Genomic DNA, 13,593 nt, shown 5'->3' with positions numbered 1-13,593 from the left:
GTCTCCCCCTCCGATTCCCCGCCTGCTTCATTTAGCGCTCACTAGAGTCCTAATCTACTTTTGGGAGACAGGAAAAGCTTTTGTGAGAACTTGGTTTTAATCTGACATCTGAATGATGTGTACAGGTTAACTAGGCATGGAATGTGTGGTATGGAAGGGAAAGAATTGAACGTATATAGGAATTAATATTAACAAGTGGACGTACAGGTCTGAAGCTCAGAGAAGCAGTCTAGTCTGGCAGGATAAGTTTTGTCTTCTGTTCGTTAATCATTCTGTTGTCCCATTAATTATCCCTCTCCTTATTTTTCCTTAAAAAAACAGATACGGATTCTGTATTACATTCTTCAAATGTTTATTTTTTGACTATAATTCCAGGTTGTGTTATTTTTTTTTTTTAAAGATTTTATTTATTTATTCATGAGAGACAGAGAGAGAGAGAGAGAGAGGCAGAGGGAGAAGCAGGCTCCCAAGGAGCAGGGAGCCCGATGTGGGACTCGATCCCAGGACTCTGGGATCATGACCTGAGCCGAAGGCAGATGCTTAACCATCTGAGCCACCCAGGTGCCCTGGGTTGTGTTATTTTTAATAGGAAATTGCATATACATAAACCCCAGGGAACTATTGTAATGATACTGTGTAAAATTTAAGTTGGAGAAAGCTTTTTATCATAGAATACAATGCTTACCCTTATTACCTCATTGCTTCTGAGATACACCAAGCCAGAAACTAGAGATTTCATTTTTTTTGCATTTTGGGTTTATTAAAAATTAGAAATTTCAAATTATGTTTAGTGTGAAAAATTCAAATAGAGAACGATGAAGTCTCTCTCCCCACCTACTGCTCTTTCCTGTTCCTTGCTTATCTTTCCAGAAATTTTGATTGCACATATGTATTACACAAATAACATCTCTCTTAATATTTTAAACATTGTTACACTGTATATACTCTTTTGTGTGTGTGTTTTTTTTTTCAGTTGACCTGTTGTGAGCAGACAATAGCAATTTTAAAATGAAACAACCCTTATTTATTTAAAAGACAGCTTAGTTGTGCCTTGATAAAATATCTGATGACACTTTGTTTTAATCAGTTATTTTGCAGACTCGTTCAGGTGATGGAGCATCTGGAGCTCATGGTACTTTTTGTGGAGCACCATGAAATAATGATATTCTTTCATACTAAGAAGAAAGGTTTTACTTGCAGAAATATGTTTATAATATGAAATATAAAGCCAAACCAGAATTCTGTACTTTAAAGAGAAGAAACTGAAAACTAGGCATGATTGCCAACTCACAGTTTAATATTCATTTGTTGCTTATAGTCTTCCCTAATTGTTTATATTTTTGCTTTATCATAAGCTAGCTTTCATTTGTGGAAAAATGTCCAGAGACAGTGAAGTTTTAGTGGAAATATTCCTAAAACTAAGTTCTGTTAATTTACTTAATAGTATGGTTTATGTACATTAGGAAGACTGCTGTAATTTAGTTTTATTGATAGAAAATCTAGCTTCATTTGCCAAGCAGCAGTGCTTTGTGGGAACTTATCTTCTGAGCATATTGGTTTAGATCACTTGGGCTCTCTGCAGGGATTTCTTCTTAGCTCCTGCTGTTACCTTTCCCTAGCAGCGTAGATAAGAAAGCTCACTTTCTTCTTGGGTAATTAAAAATGGGTAGCTTGACTCTACCAATTGATTTTATTGCAACTCTAATCTGTTTTTTTTCTCTAATTCAGGTGTTAAATAAGGCAACATAGATTGATAGAGACTACCATAGGTTTTCGCTAGAGCCTTATCATCTTAGAGTTTAAAGGAGCCCTTGTCATCTATTAATATCATACAAAGGGCAAAAATCCCATTATATGTAGGTTGACCATTCAATTTTCTTGAGAATGAAAGGGGGGGAGAAAATGCTAAATTGAGTGGTGCCCTGAAATAATAGGTGTAAAGTAGGACTGTCCTGGGAAAAAACAGCTGTAATGGTCATCCTAGTTAGACAGCAGCCTTGCCATCTAAAATCTGCCTGAAGGTATTTGTTGCCCTACAGAAAAGCTAGTGTTCTAATAATTTAAAAGATCTAATGGAAAAAGAAGGATCTAATTAAAATTTTAAAGGTCTTTTATTTAGTTAAAATTTAACTCCTTGCAGCTAGAACTGTTCTTCCCAGTTTTGTCTTCTGGTACTAAATGTAGTCAGAATATGGCAGTATACGAAATACAGTAGCTCTTCACATACTTTTTTTTTTTTTAACAACTTACAGTTTTTTTTTTTTCCAAACACTGCTCGTTAAACAACACTTTATAGTACATCCATACATTCTCATTTGGGTGTGTTTAGAAAACATTTAGTGAGGTCTCTGGCTTCTCAAAAGCAAAGCTTACATTTATTAATCTTTTATCATCTTAAGATAGAATGAAGTTCTACAGCAAAGGAAAGCTGACAAAGGAAACGAAACTGTAGTTTATACATGGGAAGGCTGGACTTCCAGCCAGAGTTAATCATAATGCTTATGCTTTTCTTACCATTAAAAGTAATCGATATACATCAAGTAAAGACGAACTATAGATACATTTAAGACAGCCAGCCCTCTTGGCATCCTTTTATCCTTCAGGCTAAATATAGGCAACTTTTCATCACCCTGGTTACTATAGTAAAGACGTCTTTTCGTTTTCATGTGCTGTTGTTGCCCATGTTTTTTTCCAGGAGGCTCAAAAATAGAACAAGCTAGGAAGATAACTTTTGAGGTGATGTGTGGACAGGACACAGAGCCACGTTCATTATTGTATATATGTAGTTCCCACCCCACTTATCTCTGTCCCCCCCCCCTTTTTTTTTTGCTATTTATGATAATCCTGAAAGAATGTAAAATAGAACCATTGCACAGCATGATTAAGGAAAAATTTCTACAGAGGACATTGTTTAATTTGATGGACATGTAGTTTGATTTGAACTTTTGAATGAATTTAGTTAAAAGGCAACCAAAGTAGGTTGATTTATAGAGGCACCAAAGATATCAAAATTAAAAAGTTGACTTTTGGAAGTTCTCTGTTACAGTGGGTAGAGATTATTGACTGAGTTATTGGGTTTTACTGCTGATACATGGCAAATGTTCACTGTATATTATAATTTTGTAAAAATAAAACTGTGAGGTGTGAGGTAGGGCAGTTGAAATAATTTAGGGTGTGTTTTACAAGTACCAAAGCTTTACTTCTGAGGTCATATGTAAAAGTATCTGCAGTTACTCTTTTTTGTTTGTTTTTAAAGATTTTATTTATTTGTGAGAGAGAGAGAGCAGGAGCAGGGTCAAAGGGAGAGGGAGAAGCAGACTCCCTGCTGAGCAGGGAGCCTGTAGCAGGGCTTGATCCCAGGAACCCAGGATCACGACCTTAGCTGAAGGCAGACGCTTAACTGACTGAGCCACCCAGGTGCCCCTCTGTAATTACTCTTTTTATTGCAGTTATTTGAATACATTTTTTAAAAAGATTTATTTATTTTAGAGAGAAAGCTTGCGAGCAAGGGGAGGGTGCAGAGGAAGAGAGAGAATCCTCAAGCAGACTCTCTGCTGAGCCCAATGTGGGGGGGGGGAGCTCGATCCCAGGACCCCAAGATCATGACCTGAGCTGAAATCAAGAGTCAGCCACTTAACCAACTGAGCCACCCAGGCGCCCCGAATACATTTTGAAGGTTTTAAAAATGAGTTGGTCATTCTGGGGAGCACATTTATGTATTTGATATGGTAGGGAGTATTTCTTGTGAGGAACCAGAGGAGAGCTATTTTGTCATACAGGATCTTTTTCTGTAATACAGTTCATCCACATTTGCAGCATTAAGGGTAGAGATGGAACAGTGGTTTCCTTTTTTTGATACTATCACTGTTAATTGTTTAGTTGATAATGCTAAGTATATATCTATACATTACTTTTATTTGCCTTAACTTGCTCATCTAATATTTTTGCTCTTTGAAGTATGATCAGAGATGACTAAGTTAGGAATTCTTCCGGGTACTTTGTTACATGAAACATGGAAGATGCTTGGTGATGCTGAGGCAGAGTGTAGCTAGTCAGGAGGGTGGTCATGCAGTGCCAACTTAGAAAACTGCTGCAGGTAAATACAAAGCTCATAGGAAATTCACTTTATGATTGTTTGACCTTACAATTCAGTTTCTGTGTGAATTTTATTACCTAAACCTTGGCGCTATGGGAAAAAACCCTGTCTTATTAACTTGAGAAATGATTTTAGGTATGTTTATGCTAGTTCTGATAAAATATAATTTATGAACTCACAGAAGTATTGTGCTAGGGTGGTCACTTACCAAGACACGTGCAAACAGCAGTGAAGTAAATTTTACTTTGCATGTTTTTAGAGGCAAATGAATGACCATTTATTGGACTGATAGCACCAAATTATTTCAGGCCACGAAATAAAGTCTATTAAACTAAAGGGGAAGAAGGAGGAAACTAGTATTTATTAAATGCCTTCTGTGTGCTAGGTGTTAATGCTAGATGCTTTCCAAATATTATTTTACAATTCTGTGAGGATTTTGGCTGCATTTAGAACGTATACTTAGAGACACTGAGGCACAGAGGTTTATCAAAGCTCCTAAAAGGCGGAGCAAGAATTTGCATGCTCTTTTTTTTTTTCCACTACTCACAAAAGTCAGATTTGTGTGTGTACAGATTTGCTGTGTGACAAAATTTATTTGGGGGATTATTTTTAACATTGACTTTCGTAAAGTACAAGAATAATTAAGATGTAAAAATTGAATAATGTTGAAGGCCTGTAGTGTTTCTTCAAACCAAGATTCTAGTGGATTTAAAAATGTCTTAAAAAATTTAATAACTCTTCTCCAAATATATCTAAGTACCTTTTTGATGAGTCACTTTTTAGAGTATTGATGCTTTTGGTTGACCTACAGTTAACTTGCCTACATGTAGTTATTACCACTTCCTAACAAATGAGCATTTAAAAGATTAGTTATAAATGGAGTAAGAAGTCTTTATAGCCCTGCCACTTAGGTTTGATTCTTGGTCTGACCCTTCCTAGCCGTTTTGATGTCTGGCAAGTTACTTTAGGTGTCTACACTTTTGTCCCCCCCCACCCCCCCATTTTATCTGTCAAATGGGGATAACATTCTCTATTTTATAGATTTGTTGTGAGGATTAAATGAATTAAATGACTGCAGATCCGACCTATTATCTTGCACTTCCTGAGCTTTCAATAAATTTGTTGTGTTGAAGAACATCTTCCAGGATTTTATATACACATTGATTCATCTTGCTTTATAAGTAACTCCAAAATTTTGGACTTGAGAAAACCTCCTTAGAGTATTCTACATTTTTGGAATGTTCATTATTATTTCATTTTATTAATTCAGGTTACATTTTCAATTATTCTAGATACTAGTGTAATAGAAATGGTTTTGTGGTTTAATTATTAGATGGCTTTATTTTTCTTTGTAGTACACAGTGATTAATACATGGTAGTCAATATTTACTATAGGATTGAATGAATTTGAATCTATTTATAGTCACGATGTTTTTCTTTATAAATTCTTAATTTGAACTTCATTTTTTATTGTAAAGAAACTACCAAAATCTTAATTTCTTAATGACTGCTTCAGTCTCTTACAAATTTTGTGCATCTTTACTTTGTTTTTAACTAAAAGGTGATCCTTTGCCTGAAATAATCTTTAAAAATTCGCTTAAAATTTTTAAAAATAATAATCAGAATGACATTAATATTTCTTTTTTGTTCTCTTAGCTACACAATGAAGAAGATAATTCAGAGTCATCTGCTGTAGAGCAGCCATCAACTTCAAACCCAACACCGCAGAGCGTTCAGACTGCTCCTTCAGCATCGGTACTTGAAACGGACTCTTCTCCTCCACCTTATAGTAGTATTACTGTGGAAGTACCTACAACTTCAGGTATTATTTTTAGTATGAAATAACTAGTAATATTTTTAGTGACTCATTTTTTTTTTAAACCAGTATGGTTTTATTTAATTATAGAGTCTCTTAAAGGCTTACTGGTTTTATGATTTTTGTTACAAAAAGGTTTTCCAAAGGATAGTGTATAAAATATTTACTCATATATTACTAGTCTTATATTGTTGTTTTCAAAAAAATTAAAAGTGTAAACTTTCTTCTGCTTACTAGAATGTTTCCAATGGAGTGGCATATTCCTTTTGGAAGAAATAAATAAATGTGTATATATGTATACGAATTTATGTGTATATATAGGTATACATTTATAGATATATGCGTATGTGGTATATGTATCTATATACACATATGTATTTGTGTTTGTGTGTATCTACCTACATAGCTATAAAACAAGGTGTTATTAGTGCTGAGTGTGAGTGGGAATGTGGTATGTGTGAACGGAGGTGAAAGGTCTACATAATATAACCATATATACAAGGTAATAATTCCTGGACACGAGGCAGTGTTTCCTGCTTCCTATGATTCATTTTATCCTCTCAGGTCATTCTAAAGAACTACCTTTATCTATTTCTCTGGTCACAATTTATATTTTCCCAGTAATGTTAGGTTAATCATCATATAATTTATTTTTTACTTTTATTCCAGTATAGTTATCATACAGTGTTATATTAGTTTCAGGTGTACAATATAGTGATTTAAAAGTTCTGTATTTTACTCAGTGCTCATAATAAGTGTACTCTTCACCCCCTTCCTATTTCATTCATCCCTCTACTCACATCCCCTCTGCTAACCATCTGTTTGTTCTCTGTGGTTAATAGTCTGTTTTTTTGTCTCTGTGTTTTCTTTCGTTTTGTTTCTTAAATTCCACATATGAGTGAAATTCTCTGATATCTTGTCTTTCTCTGGCCAACTTATTTTGCTTAACATTGTACAGTCTAGCTCCACCCATGTTGTTGCAAAGAACAAGATTTCATTCTTTTTTAAAAAGCTGAGTATTATTCCATTGTGTATGTGTGTGTATTGTATCTTCTTTATCCACTCATCTACCGATGGATACTGGGGCTGCTTCCATAATTTGGCTATTGTAAATAATGTTATAATAAATACAGGGGTGTATATATCCTTTTGAATTAATGTTTTCATATTCTTTGGGTAAATACCCAGCAGTGTGATTACTGGATCGGGTAGTTCTATTTTTTTTTTTTTTAAGATTTTATTTATTTATTTGAGAGAGAGAGAGAGAGAGCGCGCGCACAAACAGAGGAAGCAGCAGAGGTAGAGGGAGAAGCAGATTCCCCACTGAGCCGGGAGCCCGATGTGGGGCTCAATCCCAAGAACCTGGGATGGAGCCTGATGCGGGGCTCGATCCCAAGAACCTGGGATCGTGACCTGAGCCAAAGGCAGACACTTAATGGACTGAGCCACCCAGGCGCCCCAGGGTAGTTCTATTTTTAATTTTATTTAACTCCATATTGTTTTCCAGAGTGGCTGTACTAGTTTGCATTCCCACGGGCAGTGCATGAGGGTTCCTTTTTCTCCGCATCCTCACCAGCACTTGTTTCTTGAAGTTAATCATTATATAATTAAAAAAACATTTAAAATATGTTTTTGTGTACTATTATAAATAATCTCTAAATATTTTATATATTCATTATGAAACATTTTTTAAATGTGTTATAAAAATGTTTTAATATTAAAAAACCCTTCACTAGAGTATTTCATCTTTATTTGCTTTTCTGCAGTTAGTATCATTATTCTCTTAAACCCTTGCCAGCTTTCTCTGGTTACCATTTCTGCCTCTATGGATTTTATCTAGACCATATGGGTTGTGTAAAAAGACCATTTACTATTTTCATTTACAATATTATGCAGTTACTGAAAATCATCTTTATGAAGGTGTTCTCACTAATAAATCAACAAATGCTTACTCTTATTTGCATATAATGTTTATTTGATCAATATGCTTTTTTAGTGCCCAGTTTGATGGACTGTTTGACAGTTTTTATATTGATTTATAGTAGTTTTATTTGTCTTTGGATTAAATAGCTGGATTAGTGCTTGCTAAAATTTATTATGGACTAAATTTTCTTCGTTATTCTGTAAGTTTCCAGAATATAGTTCTGTGAATTTGCTACCCTAGATTTAAAAAAAAAAAATCTATTTGATGATAGTCTTGAAGAAAGAAAATTAGTTGTTTTGCTGAATCTTGTGTTTGAATGATGGAATGCTAAGATTGAAATTGTAATTTTTTTGTTGTGGTCACCATTGCCACTGCTGTGTAAAAGCCAAATGGAGTACAATAGCAACCACTGTTACTAGTTCTTATGGTTTTTGCGGTGGGCTAGGCTCAATTATGCAGTTTTCTCCCAGGATCTCATGTGGTTATCATCTTTTGGTGATTTGGAGCTCCAGTCACCTTGACAGCTTCCTTATTAACATATTTGGCAGCTGATGCAGGTTTCAACTAGGGCCTCAGCTGGGCCTGTTGGCCAGAACGGCTATATGTGGCCTCTTATGGTGGCCTGTGCTTCTTCACTGAATGGAGGCTGGGTTCCAAGAACAAGCATTCTGAAAGCAGATAGAAGCTATATCACCTGTTATGGCACTGCTTCAAAAATCACACAGTGTCACATCTGCCACATTTGGTTTGTTAGAAGTGAGTCACTAAGTTTAGTCTTCATTCAGGACAGTTGAGGAATTAGTCTCCTCCTTTTGATAGGAAGAGTTTCAAAGAATAGAGTTAAGTTTCAGCACCGTTACAACTGTCTACTGCCTTTTCCCCAATCACCAGACCTTTTCCTTTGTCACTCTTCATTTCAGTAAATGGCTCCAGGAGGCCAGAAACCTTGAAGTCATCTTTTTGGGACCTTATCACAAAATTACATGTTTTTTCTCCTGTAATTTTTGATGTAATGAAATATATTATTAATAGATTTTTTTCCTCTTTTTAAATTTTATTATGTTAATCACCATACATTCCATCATTAGTTTTTTTATTATGTTAATCACCATACATTCCATCATTAGTTTTTGATGTAGTGTTCCATGATTCATTGTTTGCGTATAACACCCAGGGCTAAGCCAATCAACTTCTGTATTCCGAGAATAAATTGTCACTGTGTTCTAATTTCTTCTGGATTTAGATTTGTTAATTTTTTTTAGAAGTTTTACAGTTTTATTAGTGGGATCTTTATGTACTATTCTTATGGTTTTAGTATAAATTTTGTGGAAACAACATAGCATGAATTAGGAAGCTTCTCATTTTTCTGTGCCTTAGAATAGTTTTTTTTTTTTTTTAAGATTCTATTTATTCATTTGAGAGAGAGAGACAGAGAGCACAGGCAGGGGGAGAGGCAGAGGGAGGGGGAGAAGCCGACTCCCTGCTGAGCTGGGAGCCTGACATGGGGCTTGATCCCAGGACCTGGAGATCATGACCGAGCTGAAGGCAGATGCTTAACCATCTGAGCCACCCAGGTGCCCCTAGAATAGTTTTGATAATGGTGCATGCCATTTTTAAAGGTTAGATAATTTTCAGTTGTAAGACAAGTGGAGTCTGGTACCTGGGTGTTCAGTTATTCTTATAATCTGTGTGACTCCTGGTCTCAGAATTTTATTTTTACATCTGTATGAAAATGACTGTAATTGAGCACAAGAATTAAGTAGTTCTAGGAGTTTGTATCTCTTTAATGAAAACCATTGATATTATTTTTTTTTCAGCTTCTTAGTGTTGTATTTGAAGCATTGGCAGTACCAGTTTTCTGTGATTATGTTTTTCAGTAGGTCACTTTCTTACTGGTTTTATAGATTTAGCATCAATAATAATAGTTGACATTTGTATAATGCCTTACAGTTTACAGAGTCCTCTTGAATATGCTTAAATTCTGTCACATAATAGCAAGTAATAGACTTGCTGGGTCAGTTTTATGGATGAGAAAGTAGAGCTTCATAAAGTGCTTAAGTGGTTTGCTTGAGGTCACACAGCTTACGGAGCTGGGACTGGGACTCCTCAGACGTTAAATTTTCTGGTTGAGAACTGCTGCCTTAAAGGGTAGACAAAATAAGTAAAATTAACCAGTGAAAATTAAAGCAGTAGCAAAATAGTGCTTCTTCCCAACTTTCATCTGTTATTGGATAGGATATTTTTGTCTGTCGTGGGAGTTAGAACTTTTCGAAAACTCACATATCTGTTGTTAATGTAAAAGATCTCTCTTCTTGGATGATGTATGTCATTGTTCCAGTTTTTAAATTTCTAATTTTAATGTTAGTGCCTTAAAATTCATAACCATTGCTTTCGCTTAATTTTTCTTCTATTCTAGTCTTCAGACCTAAGGAAATATATTTACTTGACTGTGTGTCGTGTTTTTCATCTGAATAATAAGTCATTTCTAAGAATTTATGACTCCTGTGCCTTTTTGGTGGATAATGTTCAGTATTACACTGCTACTAGGATTGGATTAAAAATTACCCAGCTTCAGATACTTAGGTCTTATTGATAGCATTAAAAAAGCTTATTTTAAAGTCAATATCCATTAAAATACAATAGGAAAAGTATTGCTAGAGTGAAATGTATTTTCATGTTGGAAATGCAAGAAATTCTGATGGAGAAAATGTACAAAAACTATAGGTAAAATGAGGAAACCACGGAACTGATGTCAAACATTATAGTATGGACTACTGAGAGAACCTACCTATTTTTCATGGTAATGATTCTAGCATAAGTCTAATCAGTTTATTGACCTGTATGTATCATTTTACTTGTACCACTCAAGTTGGTGATAGGTGATGCACGTTTGTTTTTTTTTTTAATTATTAGTATTCTGCACTTACTATTGTGTTATATTTCTGGAGATCATATTTTCTTTTTAAAGATTTTATTTATTTATTTGAGAGAGAGAATGAGAGAGAGCACGAGAGGGAAGAGGGTCAGAGGGAGAAGCAGACTCCCCGCTGAGCAGGGAGCCCGATGTGGGACTCGATCCCGGGACTCCAGGATCATGACCTGAGCCGAAGGCAGTCGCTTAACCAACTGAGCCACCCAGGCGCCCGATCATATTTCAAAAATAGTTTAAAAGTTGGGGAGGGAGAAAGTCTTCATAAAAAGAAAATCTAAAAAACTAGGTAGATACAGGAAAAAATGGGAAGAGAGGGACAAGAGTTTTAAAAAAGCTAAAAATCATCAGTTTTGTTTTTTTGTTTTTTTAAGCAAAGAGAAATAGTTTGCTGAAGAGATTCGGGCAGTTTCTAAAACTGCTGTGTAGAAAAATGAACCTCACATGTTATCAGAGCAGATATTGGGAATCGGGAAATCCCTGGGTTCTCCTGCTTACTGGTTGTGCAATATTGGGCAAATTACTTCTCTGAACTTCAGAGTTGCTAGGGTAAATGTATATAGAAGTGGCATATTAAATGGTTAGAACTATTTAAGTGTTACTATTCCTGATATATCTACTTTTTGGCTGTGAGATTATGAGCAAGAAAATTAAATTCTTTGAGCATAGGTACAGAAGGTGCTCACCTGTGGTGAGTTTCTCACTCCCCTTACACACAGATTTTTAGAATTTCATTCCTGATATTTTTATTTTGTATATCAGCCTGTAGGTGATATTTATCAGTCTTTTCCCTTTATAATAAATATGGGGCTAAACTAACATATATGGTTGTAGTAGTAATTTATATGTTACATAGCTTATAAAATAGGACTACAAAAAGCAGTAACAGTCTTTAGTGGCCTGTTGTAAATTATTAAATTGTTTTTGGCTGTAAAAATTTTATTAAATAGTTTGTTTTAATGGTTATCCTTTTTTAATTCCTTTCTTCAGATACAGAAGTTTACAGTGAGTTTTATCTTGTGCCACCTCCCTACAGCGTCGCTACCTCCCTTCCTACGTACGATGAAGCTGAGAAGGCCAAGGCTGCCACAATGGCAGCCGCAGCCGCAGAGACAGCTCAGAGGGTAAGGCAGGCTGGTTGCTCTCTTCTGAGAATATCATGTTTAGTAATGTCAAAAATAGGTCTGAGTTTCAGAGTGTTTGTGCACGTAGACTGTTTTTTAGTATCTTCTCTACTACTTTTTAGGTGGGTCGTCATTTTTTGGTGAAATTGGTACTCACCTCTCCATTCCTTTACCTCCTCATTTCTATTTCTACTGATTTTCCTGTGTAGCCCATCGTAATCGTGGTCCTTGTCTTTACCAGTACATTTCCTAAGTCTTGATTTTCTCCTTTCATGTGCTTTCACTCCCATCCCCTGACTTCCTTACTCTAGATACTCCACCCCATAGACCTCTTCTCTCTTGATGTCCTTCTTTCCCTCCTCATATAGTTTAGGTTCTGTGATCCATAATTATAATCATAAATTATCTTTTTCCCTACTCATTTGTATTATTAGCAGAGCCAGTCTAGTGACTCCATGAATGAACTCAGTGTAGGTTAAAAAGCACAGAGAAATAAGTTACCAGTTTTCAAATTATGTTTGTCAATTCACTTTGTGTGTGTATGTCCACTTTTACACATCCCACCCTAGAATTTTTGAATGATACCTGTCCTTTCTGTCTTCTCTTCCTGTCTCAGTAAGAGTAAGAGTCAGTGATATACATGTACATTACTTCTTGTTCTGGTAAAAGGAGTGACTGTCTCAGGAGTGAAGAATCAACGAGAAGCATGTATGCTATTCTACAGTCAGATAAAAGGTGGAAGTTATTTACATTTTATTTATTTATTTTAAAAGATTTTATTTATTTACTTGAGAGTGAGAGCGAGAGACCACAGAGGAAGAGAGGGAGAAGCAGACTCCCCGCTGATCAGAGAGCCCCGACAAGGGGTTGATCCCAGGACCCTGAGATCATGACCTGAGTGGGAGGCAGACGCACTGAGTCACCCAGGCGTCCCGTTATTTACATTTTAGTATGGCTGCAAGCAGGGCTAGAGTTTGTTGGCTTTTTTTCTTGCTTCAGACTTTAGAGATATCATTTCAGCTTCCTAGGTTCATCACATGTTGTTTAAGAAAAGACACCAAAATCACTTTACACAGAAAGCTAGGATTAGGTGAGGGACAAAGGGAGAGAAAAGTGATTCTGTGTACAGCATTCTTCTTCGGCCATTAGGCCAGAGCCCAACAAGTAGATTATCTGATAGGTGAGTGTTTTTTCCTGGATGGGTTTTTTTCATCAGTCCATCCCTTTCCATGCCTGTTCCCGCTCCCATACTCCAACACACACAGAGTTAAATGTCAACATAAATAGCTTTGGGCACATAAGTAAAGACAGTAAGCCTCAAATTTATTATTTATGCCATTTCCTTCGGAGGGTGAAAGTAAGTCTTTGTTAATACAGTGGCATAAAATACAGCTCAGTCAATAAGGATTTTTGATACTTAGAGGAGAGAATCATAGAGAAGGAGCATAGATCTGTAGTGTGGAGTTTATCAAAATCAGTTCTAGGTTGCTTAGCACGTACATGGTTATACATGCATTATATACATGCATGCACTCTCTGTGAACGAGAAGGGCATAACTCCTTTTCTCAGGGAGTATCTCCCTAGAGACCTTGGAAATGACAAAGGTCCTTAACTCTGAAGAGAAAGAAGCAAGCATTGTCTTGCTCTCTGCTTTGGGGAAAGCATAAAAAAAGTTTTCTCTCTTTTGGAGAGAAAACTCTGAA

General features: G+C 35.8%; 1 protein-coding gene across 1 annotated transcript in view; it reads left to right on the top strand.

The window, feature by feature from the left end:
- NDFIP2 (Nedd4 family interacting protein 2) overlaps nucleotides 1-13,593 on the top strand; it is a 67,347-nt gene that overhangs the window by 28,329 nt on the left and 25,425 nt on the right. The window contains exons 3-4 of the mRNA XM_073894403.1: nucleotides 5,753-5,918; nucleotides 11,756-11,889. Of these exons, the coding sequence (XP_073750504.1) occupies nucleotides 5,753-5,918; nucleotides 11,756-11,889 (300 nt within the window). The remainder of the gene's footprint in view (nucleotides 1-5,752; nucleotides 5,919-11,755; nucleotides 11,890-13,593) is intronic.

The sequence above is a fragment of the Callorhinus ursinus genome, unplaced genomic scaffold (genome assembly GCF_003265705.2).
Source record: "Callorhinus ursinus isolate GAN/ISIS: 27379988/994484 unplaced genomic scaffold, GSC_fseal_2.0 scaffold7, whole genome shotgun sequence".
Taxonomy (NCBI): Eukaryota; Metazoa; Chordata; class Mammalia; order Carnivora; family Otariidae; genus Callorhinus; species Callorhinus ursinus.
The sequence above is the reverse complement of the archived record's forward strand: the minus strand, read 5'-3'. Positions and strand labels throughout refer to the sequence as shown.